General features: G+C 38.4%; 2 protein-coding genes and 1 non-coding gene across 14 annotated transcripts in view; 1 reads left to right on the forward strand and 2 right to left on the reverse strand.

Annotated features, from left to right (window-relative positions):
• The window catches only part of LOC114252036 (uncharacterized), a 3441-nt gene extending 664 nt beyond the window's left edge, over window positions 1-2777 (forward strand). Inside the window, 2 exon segments of the mRNA XM_028186516.2 lie at window positions 1-23; window positions 26-2777. The exon segment at window positions 1-23 is cut by the window's left edge and continues 664 nt beyond it. Of these exon segments, the coding sequence (XP_028042317.2) occupies window positions 1-23; window positions 26-1963 (1961 nt within the window). The 3' untranslated portion in view covers window positions 1964-2777.
• Window positions 1-15231, reverse strand: part of Nhe2 (Na[+]/H[+] hydrogen exchanger 2) — a 48082-nt gene that overhangs the window by 20077 nt on the left and 12774 nt on the right. For all 12 annotated transcript variants that reach the window (XM_089730935.1, XM_089730938.1, XM_089730944.1 and 9 more), the window contains exon 3: window positions 6651-6921. In XM_089730935.1, the coding sequence (XP_089587061.1) occupies window positions 6651-6921 (271 nt within the window). The remainder of the gene's footprint in view (window positions 1-6650; window positions 6922-15231) is intronic.
• TRNAK-UUU (transfer RNA lysine (anticodon UUU)) lies at window positions 10165-10237 on the reverse strand. Its single transcript has one exon. It is a non-coding gene; the product is annotated as a tRNA-Lys (tRNA).

Raw genomic sequence — 15231 nt, forward strand, 5'->3', positions numbered from 1 at the left:
GAATTTTAAAATTTATGACAACGCGGGTCTTAAGATTAAAAGGATTAAAAAACGTAATGACCATGACGAAATTCTATCATCTGAAATATTTTTGAGAGACGACGAGCAATTATGTAATCAGTTTAAAACCCAGTGTTATTATGAGGATAATGCTCCCAATAGGAATCAAAAATTTTGGTCCTATGCAAAATATCAAACAGAAAAATCGGATGTGGTTTCAGAAGAAAAAAGATCGAAAAGAAAGGACCGTGGTAAACGCACCGAAGATCCTTGTCCTTGCCAATTATTTTCATACGCGTGTCCTTGTACCAACAAAAAGTCTCTCACTGAATTAGCAAGGAACAGCAAGTCATTAACTGTCGCAGATAACATAACAAGCACCACAAACATATTCAGGAGTGAACAAAGAAGTAGTAATAATACTAAGAAGAAGAATAAGCACAAAATTCTTAATGATGATAAATCAAACACACGTGGAAACGTTGACAACAATAATGTTGGAACAAACGAACATATTAGTGAACTAATGAACAGAAATGATTTAAATTTGATTGTGGATAAGCCTACTGATAAGAGCCACAATAAAAGTAAATCTTCTAATAAAAAAGTGAGAAAATTGATCTGTCCAAAGTGCAAAGAAAAGGTAGAAGTTATAAGTATTACTGAAGATGAAAATGCACATAGCAGTTCGATAATCTATCACAGTAAGGAAATATCGTCTACAACTGCATACGCATACAGAGCATCGCCAACCGCACAAGAAAGTAGAATTGCAAATGATGATATATGCAACCATGAACCGCGTTGTGAGTTAGTCCCTGTATGTCAAATATTACCTTGTGATGAATATGATTGCGAACAACATAAATACAACAAACAGTCAGCGATTCCAAAGTCAACCCCTCGAGTTCTACGAATTACAAAAGCATGTAGACACCACCCTCCATGTACCGTTGTCCCTTCCTGTCAAAGGGCTACCGTATTAAAAAACAATTGTGAATTCATTCCTCCTTGCCTACACCGTCCTCGATGCATAAATCTTCCTCTTTGTGTACCCTTACCTAAAACCCCTCATCGCGAAGAATATTTACCCAAACCTACAGAAGATGATAATATTAATTACCCACATTATTCGAGATGCACGTATATCCCGATGTGTCAGCACGATTCACACAATTTGGATAAACAAATACATATGGTTTCTCGATTGCAAAACCAGTGCGAATTCATGACAGGAATTCAGCAAGCACCAACTTATTTAATTGAACCGCATCCGCAATGCATATCGAAGAACGTATCTTCTTGTAAAAAGTCTCGGGTTCCGTGTTCTTGTAGATCGAATAAATCATGTCAGTATAATTGTATCGAATGTAAATGTCGTAATTCGCATTTATCACCCAAGAAGAATTTAAGTAACGAGACAGTTGTATTCATCAGAGATGTAGGCTGTCAGTTCAGAAACAAAACATATTCGCCAATAGATTCAGTGATACGTTCGAAGTCATCAAGCGCGTCATTTGATTATGTAAAAATGGGGGACTACTGTACAAATATTCACACCTTGAGGTACGAAGATAAATTTACATCGCCAATATCGCGAATAGAGCTTTTTATGTCATCGGAATCATCGTCAGATGAAATCAGTCCAGGCTGTCAGTCTAATGGCATGCATGATGAACGAAGTAGCCATAAAATTGAAAAAAGTACTTTTAATCCCAATGCCACATATATCACAGCGTATAACACCCAAATGGAGCCTCGTTCGTGTGGAATTTTCCATACGTATTCCTCCAAATATCGTGACTGGCTATATCCTTCCCAAACGAAATCACGAAAAAGTTTCTCGAAAAACAAGACCAAAAGAATGTTTGCTGTGAAGACACGAAGAAAATCTAGGACGAGCAAACACGCTATTTGTTGTCAGTCGAAAAAAGCTGTATACCCGGAACAGAAGAGGTCTTAAATGTAAACGTCACTAAATTTGTGTTGACATAAAAAGTATTGAATAAAACGTCGTCCGATAAACCGAAAAACCTTACAAACCTTAATTCATTAAATACTGTATTCCTTACAATGTATTTATGTACAATTATTCAATTAATTGAAATACATATTATCCAGTTGAGGTCTTCGACGGGCCGGAATGTAGGTCAGCGGTCAAAGAAGCCCTATCTGATGTAACCTGACTTCACCAGAGTGCCTGTGCTACAGTATTCATGAAAAAAAAAGTAAGTCGGAAAATTAAATTTATCAGTTCATAAACAAAGCGAGGTTATTCATTCATTTGTCATGATTAATGAAGTATCAATGAAATATAGGGCACTCGTATAGAGGCGTTTCAAGATAAGTACTTAACGGTAGGCAGCGGCTTGGCTCTGGCCCTAGCATGCTGAAGTCCATGGGCGACGGTAACCACTCACCGTCAGGTGGGTCGTATGCTCGTATGCCTGCAAGGGAAATAAAAAAGATAAATTTAATTCTAATTATATTCTCTTTAATTTTTGGTCCCTCAGATCCCTTCCCTTCGCTTCGATCCCTTTAATCGGTATAGTTTAATTTTCAAGATTCAAGATTTAGAATTTTTAGCAATGACCCCATAATTAGCTAATATGAAATCACTCTGCTATTAACAATGCTCAATAGATGGAGATACCCTCGATTGTTTTGCGAATAAACAAACAATAAACACTCACCTTCAAATTGCAATCAAAATAAATCGTTTTCTAGCTATCACGCGGACAAGTGGTACAAGGACGCTGGATTAATTATTAAATTAAAGTCTATATATACATCTACTAGACGTACATGTGTATTTTAAGGGCGTATTGTGAGCCCACATTACTCATCCGGCATTTTTTTTTCTTGAAGCGGTGAACTTTCAATGCTTACCATAGTAACGACTTAATACCAGATTGGGTATGAGCTTGTCTGCCATATATAGCATTAAAATACATGTAAGATGTATCTACTGGGTTAAGCCTACGGAGGTCGGACGGAAAACGTAACATTACTACGTGTACATACATTTATGTGTGTATATGGCTTATATGAATATTGGTCATAAAGGTTTTATTTACAAAGAATTATAAGCTATTATATGAAACACGCCAACATTTATCAATTCTCATAATGTTCAACCTATCATCGTGAAATCAAGTTTATATTTAAGAATAACATATACAACTTTTTTCCAACGTTTTTAATTAATAATACAAGAGTACTGCGATAACCAAAGCCTTTCTTAATGCATTCAAAAATCAAATGTAGACAGTGCTGATATACAAATAAATATTGTACACGTATATGTAGATATTAGAAGTACACAGTGTGAAATAAGCTTAGAGAGGTGCTTTAACTAGATCTTACAGTGCATCTTCATCGCGGTAAACCTCTGTAAAACTCAATATATCTAGCTTGTAGATAAATATTTTGCTAACTAATACGCTCGATACAGGCCAATGAGCAGCTGTTCCAGCCCAAGGGACGTGTGTAGCAGGGTTTTGTCGTTTACGTCCCAGTGATTTTATAATTAAAAAACAAATGGACAAATAAATTTCTTGATTTGATTTTAAGTTATTGACATTTGATTTATCCACCTACTACATTATATTACAGAGGAGTTCGTATTATACATTTTTCCTTTCAATTAGTGAAAACCAGACGATTGCGCCAGACCCTAAATCTGAAGAAATCTTTAGATATTTTAGTCGGGTCTCGAGGGTGATTAACAACAGCCCGTGTGAAAAGTAAAAACATTGGTAGATTAACTTGGCCAAAAGCATCATGGCTCTGGGAAATGGAACAAGATATGGAAAGGCATAAATATTAACTACCACAACAAAACATGTACGCACAAACGTGCTCTCAATACTCTTGATTGGTTTTAAAACATGAATAATTAATACGAAAACCGCATCGGTATCGCATTGACGCCTTCGGGATGTGCTACTATAGAAAAAAGTTGAACTATCCTTGGACTAACTGTCTTTGCGGTTCACTTATTATTTCAATTATGTTTAAGTATTTGATTAATTTAAGGATGACGAAATTAACACGATTTTGGTTGCTTTGTCGGCATATGTCCCTCCTCTAAAATTAATCGTTGAGGAAATTGTCAATTTAGAATTAATATATTTGATTGCTTTCATGGTTGGACTAACGCACGGCCCACCTGGTGTTAAGTGGTTACCGAAGCTAGAAGACGACACCAACGTAAATACCGCCACCCATCCTGAGACATGAGTTCTAAGTTCCAGTTTTACAGTATAACGGCTGGTCCGCCGTCCAAGCCGAAAGTAGTGCTTCCGAGTACTAATAGGCAGGGTGGTGGTAGCTACCCGTGCGGGCTCAGAAGACGCCCTACCCCAGCAATTACGTGGATTATTTGCGAGTTTGATTTCTATTACACAATAAGTATTATTCCTTCACCGTGAAAGTAAATTGTAACATTACTTAAGATACGAATGCATCGGGCGTCTTATACCTTACGCCACGACGACCTATAAATACTTAGGATAATGTAAAGTAATCTATGATAATGTAATCTAATATATAAAATTCTCGTGTCACAGTTTTCGTTGCCATACTCCTCCGAAACGGCTTGACCGATTTTGATGAAATTTTTTGTGCTTATCCGGTATCTATGAGAATCGGCCAACATATATTTTTCATCCCCCTAAATGTTAGGGGTAGTCCACCCCTAAATTTTATTTTTTATTTTTTAGACACAATTTTTAATTTCTATTTTTTTATGATACAACATACAAAAATACACACAATCCTCAATTTTCACCCCTCTACGATCAACCCCTATTTTTTATTGGTTAATTATAAACTTTAATTTTTTCGGCAAGTTTTTTATTTTGTTTTGTCATGACTTAAAATAAAAAAAATCATATTACTCTAAATTTTCACTCTTATACGATGAACCCCTATTTTTCCATTCCGATTAATATTGTTGTTATTCTATGCACAGATCCGCAATAAGATTGCAAGATGGCAATCAAATATTATAATTGTAGTACGATAAATTCTTATTCAGAGTTTATAATATCAAGTTCCTTTAATTTTGATTTTTTTAAAATTGAATTTGATCTCCCGCCCTCGGCGGTCGACTACTGATCAACTATCAATCGATCAGCTATCCCCGCCAGGTGTCACCACTCATCCAGCAAACATCACGTAGTAGGGATGAGGACGAAGCCGGTCTCCTGTCTTACGTACTCATTATACATCATAGATTATACACCTAATATATTTGACAGCTATTCAATACTATACATTTTTCAGCCATGTTTTTTTGGTTTTATTTGTGTATCAATAGTATGTTCAGTAGGTCTGAGAATCGGCTACTATCTGTTTTTCATACCCCTAAGTGAATTTTTTTGGATTTTTTTTTTTTGTTTATAATGAGGTATTATGTGGTTAAAGGAGATTTTTTTTTCTACAGTAGAATTTCCCTAGAAACTTATTTAAGGCAACACAACGTTTGCCGGGTCAGCTAGTGTAAATCTATATATTAATATTAAGTAAAAACTTTGTAGCCCTTTTTACGAATATTGCGCGGACGGAGGACTATGAAATTTCCGTCACTTATAGAGAATATACAGAAGGAATGCAGAATGTTAAATTTTTTTTTTTAAATTATGCAATAAAAATACATTAAATCAATAAAAAAAGACATTACACACACTACCATGTATTTGACGCCCACACGCATGCATACTATTTATTTATTGTCAAACTTTTGTTCTTGACGTCTGTGGTCAAATTGAGAACAGATTAAATATTGTATTAATATTTTTCTATATAATAGTGTAGTCTTGGCGAAATTTGTGATTATAGAAGTAAGTATTAGAAGTCTTTGAAAATAGAATCATAATAGTGTAAAAACTTATAATTTCAATTAATTATAGTCGAATTTCGACTACCGGGCGACCACTAGTGTAATATAAATGCATAATACTTAATGTATGGATAAGATCATTACTATGTTAAAATTCAACACTGTGATTGACGCAGCCGGAAAGATGAAGTAGTCGCGACGAGAAGAAAAAAATTACCTTTACTTAGACTAACAGCGTTACAGCCTAATGGGTTCATCCTTAACATAATATGCGAAAATGTAACGTTAGAAGATACCGAAAGCCTTCAAAATCAAAACACAATGCTGCTTATTTTTCTAAGGCTTCCTTTGAAAACACCACAAAAGGTTAATAATACCTTTACATTTCGTATAATGTGTCTTCATATGTCGTTAATTAACTGTTTACTTATTTTAGGGAGATAATAAATAGGTACAACATAACATATAAAACGCAGGAGTTATAAGTTTTAAAAGTATGTCGGAGCTTGAATGCAAAGTAATTAATAACTATCCCTTGAAAACACATAACTTATCACGAAATTTACTATTTTTTCAAGTGTGGCTCATTATCTGACGGGAGGTACACAAAATAATAACATAGTTATGTAATAGATTCGAAATTTCAATTAAAACTTCCACTAAAGTTTTTTCTATTGAACAAATTTTGTACATCTACGTTGTCGAACTATAATTATTTACTCGGTATTTAATCGTGAATTTGCATATTTTCAGTCTGCGTTATCGTACACTTGACTTGACCAGTTTTTTTATAGTTAAAACTCACCTATCTTCGCGAGACTGGCAAAAAATATCCAAAGTCCGATCAAAAATGGCGTCTCCACTCGATGGAACTCAAACGCTGCTATCACGAAGGTCCTCTCCTTCTTGGTCTTCTCAGTTGTCGGTAATTCAGTTGTAGTGTCTTGGTTCTGGCGTAGCTGTGTGCCTGGTGGCTCTCCGGGTAAGGGCTCCACAGGACCCATTGGTCCGAACCCTAGACCAGGGTACGTCGATATACCATCGACTGTCATGGACGGATTCGTTTTCGTGGTAGTCTGTGGAATTTAAGTTTGTTTAAAATTTCGCTGTACACGAATCTAAAGAACATGTGCTGAGACATACATTTAATGTGCTTATTGCGAGTTTTTTAACTTCTCGATCGCGTAAAAGCTAACTCAAATTTGTAAGGATTTGGAACAGCGCCCCTAGCGGCAAACGAAGGGAAGCTGTTCCGACTCCATATAAATTTGAGTTAACTTTTATGCGATCGAGAAGTAAAAAACACGCACTAAGGACACAGATAGCTTGCTTTTTATGAAGTCACTAGTAGCAAGCCGGTCACACTTTACTGTGACTTTAGAGTGTGTGCTTAACATCGATTTTATGAAATTACCTACGCATCCCCTGTCGTGCGTTGATGACCCTATTAGGGAAACATTTCCCGGAGTGCCAACAAACAGCAACTGTACAAAGTTTCATCATAATTGGATAAATAGTTTACGATCGTTTAAAATAAAAAATAAAACCAATATGTATTTTTTTAGAGTTTTAGATTTATTTACAGATTTCAATTACATACAATATATGTTCCTAACAAAAGCGTAATTAAGAATCAGTCGTGGTTAGATTACTGGTGGTAGGACCTCTTGTGAGTCCCCGCGGGTGGGTACCACCACCCTGCCTATTTCTGCCGTGAAGCAGTAATGCGTTTCGGTTGGAAGGGTGGGGCAGCCGTTGTAATTATACTCGAGACCTTAGAACTTATATCTCAAGATAGGTGGCGCATTTATGTTGTGGATGTCTATGGACTCCAGTAACCACTTAAGACCAGGTGGGCTGTGAGCTCGTCCGCCTATCTAAGCAATAAACAAAAAAGTAATAAAAAATAAATTAAAAAAAGTATAATTTGCTCTACTACGCGAATAACTTACTACCTTTTTCCAATATGAACCAGTGAAATTTAAAAAATTCATAGTATTTTTGTGATAATGAAATGTGAGAATTTCAGTTGATCTGCCTCGGTAAAAGATACATTCTATAAAACTTCAGAATTCATTTTAATCTAAGCGCTTCGTGCCGTTTGAGCAGTTGGAGGGCCTGGCTTTGGTGGTTGGTCGCGTTGATGGCACTTGACCTTAACTCGAAACGGGCTTTGTCTCGCGGCCCTGGCCTTTATTAGATTTGTACGAGAGCAGTGTACGTTGACAGTATATATATGCTTAATACAAACTACAATAAAATAAATAGCACAATAAAGACCAGCTGTAATATTTTGTAATTGCTACGCACATTTTTAAAACATAGTGTATACAGTAACTTCTTTATTTGTGCCGTCATTTGAAGTAAAAAGGAACAACCATAGATTACATACTAAAGTGCAAAAAAGTACAACCTCTTAGGACGCGTGTTACGTTGTGATTAGTGTTTAATCTGTGGACCACGGTAACCAGATAAGTTACATTATTACATAACACCAGGTAGATCCTTTTTTTTTTTTTTGGATGAGTTTACAAAGGCCCACATCGTGTTAAGTACTTACTGAACATATAAACATCAAAACGAAAATGTCACTACGAACCTCGGGACACGAAATTGAAGTTTTAATTGAAATAAATAAAGACCATCCAGACCATAATCAAACCCATTAAATCACCACGACAGCGGTGCCTACCCGCTACAGGCTTACAATACGCGCCATTCCAGTAATTACGTAAAATTTTCCGTAATTACATTTTTATTACACGATATTTGGTTAAAAACCGTTCGTAATGACGTCTCAAGTACGTATTTTATGACAAAAATCGGTACCAGCCAGCTGTACAACAAGTTGAACAACTCATTTGAAAAAATCCGATAAAAGATTTAAGACATTACACAACAGTGTATTTTATTTATTTTATTTTATTTTATTAGGCTCACAATACACATCACAAGCTAAAGATACATAAAAAACACAAATAAAAAGAAACAAAATCTGGCTTGCAACATAAGTTATGTGCGCACGACAAAACAAGACATATAGTGCTGAATTTGTATAACAATGTTCCTTACAATTATGACAAAACAACACAATAACAAAAACTAATCTAACGAATAATGTAAGGGAAAAAAAAAAATCACAATATAATACATTAAACAATTACATTAACCTACCTATTAATAAAGTGGAGGATGCCCTTGAACATTTTTCTAAACGAAACTAACCTACAAGTAAAAATATCTAACTCAGGTGACGACCTTGCCGGTTCGTTATAGGTACGACACATTCGGGTAATGGGATTATAGTAAGATATATTATTTTTGTAAATTAGCAATGCAAACAAATTGTTTTGGTTGACCCTCCGAGCATTAAATTTAATGTTTAGTGAAATCTGAGATAACAGTTCAGGCGAATCCAACAGAGAGTGAATTATCTTATATAAGTATATCAGATCAGTGCATGTACGTCGATCTTCTAGTGACTGCATGTTATAGTTTAATAGTCTTTGCTCGTATTTAAGTTCAGAGCGGCCTGGTTGTATACGATAACTTAATAATCTTAAACACTTCATTTGCACACGCTCAATAGTGTTAATGTGCACTCTGTAATTAGGGGACCATATTGGACTGCCGTATTCCAATACACTTCTCACTAAACTGAAGTACAGATACAAAACACTCCGAGGATTCTTAAAATCTCATGTTGATCTCAATACAAACCCCAATAACTTATTTGCCCTAGAAGTAATCTGTTCATAGTGTTCCCTAAATGAAAGTTTTTCATCGAAGTAGATACCCAAATCTTTAACTATGAATAGTCTTTTTAGTGTCTCGCCCTCAATTGTGTATGTATGAATGATGAATGTATATACCATAGACATGGACTGTTAGTTTATTATCGTACGGTGATTTCAATTTAAGCTTGCAAGAACATCACTTGTAAATATGGAGACAGAAGGACAGTCTTTCAGCAGTCATGGAGCTCGCAACAGCGCAGAATTATTGGGAACTTCTAAGAACCCCTTATGTAATACTTACTATTCATAGATTAAATAGCCGTGAAAGCTTAAAACGATTCGTAAGGATAGTATTATTAAGTACGTGTTTTTTTTTCATGTATTTTTCATAATGTGAAGATTTTTCGGAAAATCAAAGATGGATTTTTGTTCCGTACCCATGATAAAATGTTGTTGTAGTTAGCTCTTAAAATAAGCTGTTCACCACACCATCAAATTATTTAGTAGCGTGAAATAAATTCCTGGCATGATTTTGAGGTTCTAAATGTTTGATGTATTTATTTTCTAAAATTTAAAAAAGACCGCCCGAACAGGGACTTGAACCCTGGACCCTTGGATTAAAAGTCCAATGCTCTACCGACTGAGCTATCCGGGCTATAACAAAACTGTTGAAATTTTACTTAACATTCTGTTATATTAAAAACCATTTTTTATAAATGTTTATTTATGTTATAGTCCTTATATTTCATACTTCAGTGATTTATGTGATATTAACATAACTAACCAAATTCCGATTGACGTCATTAAAAAATATTTGCAAATAGATTTACGAATGAACTGACTGGCACATTTTAGCCCATTATAAACATATTAATGTAAAAAATATTAAATTAAATATTAAATATTTGTACATATTATAAGTAAAATTGAAGATGCAACGATTTTTTAACACAATAATGAGGTTCAAGTGTCACATACTTAAAAATAGCAATAGCTCTTCCCTTCAAACCGTTACACATTATTCGCTTAAGGAATGTTGTTTTTTATCATTGAGGATTACTGGTGGCCCGGAAGCCTTCACCAGGACAGGTTGGCGATTAAATGCTCAGCCAGGAGGGGCGGGGCTTCCTAACGGCTGCCAGAGCGCCTCCAAAGGAGACCAAACAACTCAAGAGCAGCTGCTTCGTGAATGAATCTGCTACCGTATCGTAGGCAAGACGCGCTGAGAAGATCCGGCGAGAAACTCAGCGGGCTAATGCTTGGGGGAAATGGTGCTGTCTAATACTACTACTATACTTTTTTTTTTTTGGTCAGGAGGAAATTCCCGGACTTCCGCCCTCCACTGGGGATGGAGGGCGGGGCATGTCAGGGTCGAACTGACTAAAACCTCCTGTCGCTCAACAACCAACGTCCAAACCTCGCATAAGACAGAATTCATGAAAAGGCAAAGGGGGGAAATTGAAGCGTTTAGTGCGGATCACATCTCTCCCATCACCCTCCCCCTCGGGACGCCGGACTAGCGGTCGTCGGCGACACGACCACCAGCCCTCTTGGTCGGCAGGTATCCGGAGCCCGCCTAGATAGCGCCGGTTAGAATGGGTTATCCTACGGAATACCCCGCTGGGTCAGAACCAGCGTGGGTCGAGGATAGCCGGCCTTCCATCACCCGGATGCTCTTGCGTAAAACGCGTGCAGAGCAGCTTGCACGTCGTCTTCTTAGGCCCCCTTCGCTGGTCCCCAGACCGACATGTGAAGGGGACCCGAAACCCTTAGAGGGCCAGGGCTTGGGCGAGATCCGCCTCCCTGGCCCGCCGCCCTAATACAAACAACATAAGGACAAACCAAATTACAACTTCACCCTCTGTAACCACTCATAAATATATTTTAAGATGATCCATCATGTTTCAACTGACCGTATCATGGCCTAAGGCCTATACGATGGCGGTGTTTGGTCACATGGCACACACGCCTACACAGACTAACCCCAAACACTGTCTAACTTTTTAAAGTAAGAGCCCATCAAGACATCATCGGAACGCTTCCTCGTGAAAGTAATGCGACACGATAACCCCTTTTACGTGGCCGCCGCTAACTACATCCCGGATTCAGCTCATACAGCAGCAGTAAGTAGGCAATTGGTAGGCAGCGGCTCTGCCCCTGGCATTGCTGACGTCCATAGGCGACGGTAACCACTCACCATCACATGGGCCGTATGCTCATCTGCCTACAAAGGCAATGAAAAAAAAAAAACCAACCAGAGTCAGTGCCATATGTTCTGATGGATCCATCTACAACATCATCCATTCTAGATGCTATTAGGCGTTAACAGATCTGACAAAACTAACACACGCCACCGTGACGTTTAGCATCAGCCCGTTGAGTTTCAGTATTAATCTTAATATCAACCTGTATTTTTAACCGACTTCAAAAAAGGAGGAGGCTCTCTATTTGACTGTATTCTTTATACGTGTTATACTTTAGACCTTTTTTTTCTAAGTGAATCGATTTTAATGCTATTTGAGAGCTGGTACTTCGCATGTGGCCCCATTTAAATTTGATCAAGATGTGAGAATCAGTTTTTGAGTTATCTGGAATAATGCAGACTTAATTGACCATTTTAATCACTTGAAGTAGGTTTTCTTTTTTATTAATTTTCATTATTATTATTGCGTGGCATTGAGCGTTCACACTAACAACGTTAAACTCTTACAAAACATTGGTTGTCTATACCAGAACGTTACGTCAGAACGAATTGACGTCACCTGACCATCTACGAGAAATAACTAATTTAAACTGTCTCCCTGAAACCCACTTGTACTAACACAAGATTCAGGTGTGCGTATTTCATACTATTTTCAGCATTTCGTGACATTAATTTATTTTGACATTGTTCTCTTAATTTAGTAATGTAATTGTAATTGAGTAATTGAGTTATAAGACAAACTGACATTGTCGATCTTACCTTAATTAAATACGATAAACTTCGCAGTTGACTAAACTCCTGTAATTGTGTATCATGGACATTATAGGGCAAAATAAATCAATTTAATTCGTTTCTTCAATCACGGCATTATCGTAGGAAAAGAACACATCAAAATCCTTAGCTCTTCGCCAATGAAATAAAAGATATGTGGTGTCGTGGGACACCGGATAGGAACGAAGTTCCTTATTAAAAAATATATTAATTTTAAGTTATATTCGAGGTATAAAGAAAATAATTATTCAGGTAAACATTTTTTATTATGATTTTTTATTGATAATAATAAATAAAAAACTACATACTTTACAAAGTTATTAACTTTATTTTATTCATAATGATTTATAAAAAATATATAATAAAAATATGTTATTTTTTGTACGTTATTACAAAGTTAAGTCGTACACTGTGCATTACTAATAAAAATCTTACGTTACGGACGTTTTTCCCGTTTAGGGTACCCCTCCGCATCGTCCCATAAGGAACTTCGTTCCAAAATGTATCTATAGAATGTATACTAGATTCTGGTACCATGTGTTTAGTTGTTCAATTTTTTTATGCGTGTTTAGGTCCGAACGCCCGCTGCGCATAAACGTTATCATTACGAAAACGACATAAATGTAATATGTCAAAAGCACTACAGCGCTTGTTCCACGCTACGAGAATACAGCATGAGTTAATCTATACATCTATACATACATATAAATAAAATTGGAGTATCTGTTTGTAATATTGAAATAACCGCTTTTTACTACTACATGCATATGAATATATAGGTATATACGGTACATACATCAAAATAACATTTTTTTCCAATTTTTGCCTGTCTCTCTGTTTGTCTGTCTGTCTGTTTGTTCTGGCTAATCTCTGGAACGGCTGGACCGATTTTGACGAGATTTTTACTGATAGGTAGCTGATGATAAAAAGAGTAATGTACTTTTTTTTGACCAGCTTCGCCCCGCGGCGTCACCCGCGGTACGATACCGCGGGTAACATCGCGTGACTCCACTATTAATAATAAAATTAAATGTTTCTGAAGCGAGGCGAGGGCGGATCGCTTGTTTATGAATATATACGTACACGTCAGCGTATGTACGTTTTAAAAGTAAATTATAAAAGGTTCGAAATAAAATAGAGCATTTAACGAAAATGAATATCGATCGGTTTCAGACTAGACGATAGTACAAAAAAAATACCTTTTAAAATTTCTAAATCATTTTTCATCGTACGCTATGTAACATATTAAAAGCTTAAAGCTCAACAGACGCCCAGAAGCTACGCCGCGAGGGAACGGGGATCTGTGAATTGCCTTCGCATTATAATTATTTTATATTCATGAAAATATTTTACTTAAGAGTAAATGTACACAATATGCTTTCGCGTTCTGACTTGGTAAATGGTTTCAATACTGTGTCATCATTACTATGGATAGGGCTCTAAGCACGCCATTACGGATCCTCCCAATCCATTAAGGGTGCCTTTAGGTATCACAAGCACCGGTCACCGTCCTCTGTCGAACCCGTCGCTTGCGACGAAGAGCTCGACGGGTGAGCCCATAGACACAGCCCACTGAGTTTCTCGCCGGTGGTAGATTCTGCGAAGCACTGCTCTTGCTAGGGCCTGTGTTAGTAACACTCCCGGTTAGAGCCCCGTGAGCTCACCTACACGTCCAGGAGAAGCTGAAATAGCCTCTTAAGGCTATCAGCATAGGTAGGGAAGAAAAAAATGGATAGTGGAATCTTTGTAGCGGTAGACTAAAGTAGCAGTACCTTTATCCATTGCTACCAGATTCCACCGTCTATCGGTGGCGCAGCGAGCTTCGTGCTCGGGGCGTGGCGCGTCTCCCCGAAAGTGAGCTGCGGGCGCGGAAGGCCCATTCTCGGCGGTCCGTGCTCGAGTCGTGGTCGAGGCGATTGGCCAACCCCACGTGGGGGCTACGGACCGTCGGGGCGATTTACCCAGTCTTTGATGACTGGGTGAATCGTGGCGAAGGAAGTCTCACCTTTCGTCTGGTGCAGGTGCTGACCGGGCACGGATGCTTCGGGAAGTACCTGCGCCGGATAGGGGCTGAGCCGACGACGAGGTGTCACCATTGTGGACACGACCTGGACACGGCGGAGCATACGCTCGCTGTCTGCCCCGCTTGGGAGGTGCAGCGCCGTGTCCTGGTCGCAAAGATAGGACCTGACTTGTCGCTGCCTGGCGTCGTGGCGTCGATGCTTGGCGGCGATGAGTCATGGAAGGCTATGCTCGACTTCTGCGAGTGCACCATATCGCAGAAGGAGACGGCGGGGCGAGTGAGGCAAAGCTCTCCTCACTACGCAGAAACCCGCCGCCGCCGAGCAGGGGGTCGGGACCGAGGTCGTATCCGTGACCTGGCCCCCTAAGAGCTAGGGGTCCCACCCGTCTTGTGCGGGGAGAGACCCAGACGTGGGGTGGCGTGCTTTGCACGCTCACCCGCAGTAGGAAGCCGGGTGATGGTAGACCGCGTTCCCCCAACCACTCTGGGGGAAGGTGTAACGCGGCGCCATCAAAGCGGGCTCTCGGCCCGCTGAACGAGGGAACCGGTGGTCGTGTCGCTGGCGGCCGCCGGTCCGGCGTCCGTGGGACAGTGGGATGGATGTAATGTGCTCTGCGTCAACCCTGTCCCGCCGTTTCAATAGCCCCGACTG

Source organism: Bombyx mandarina, chromosome 11 (genome assembly GCF_030267445.1).
Source record: "Bombyx mandarina strain Sakado chromosome 11, ASM3026744v2".
In the NCBI taxonomy this organism is placed as follows: Eukaryota; Metazoa; Arthropoda; class Insecta; order Lepidoptera; family Bombycidae; genus Bombyx; species Bombyx mandarina.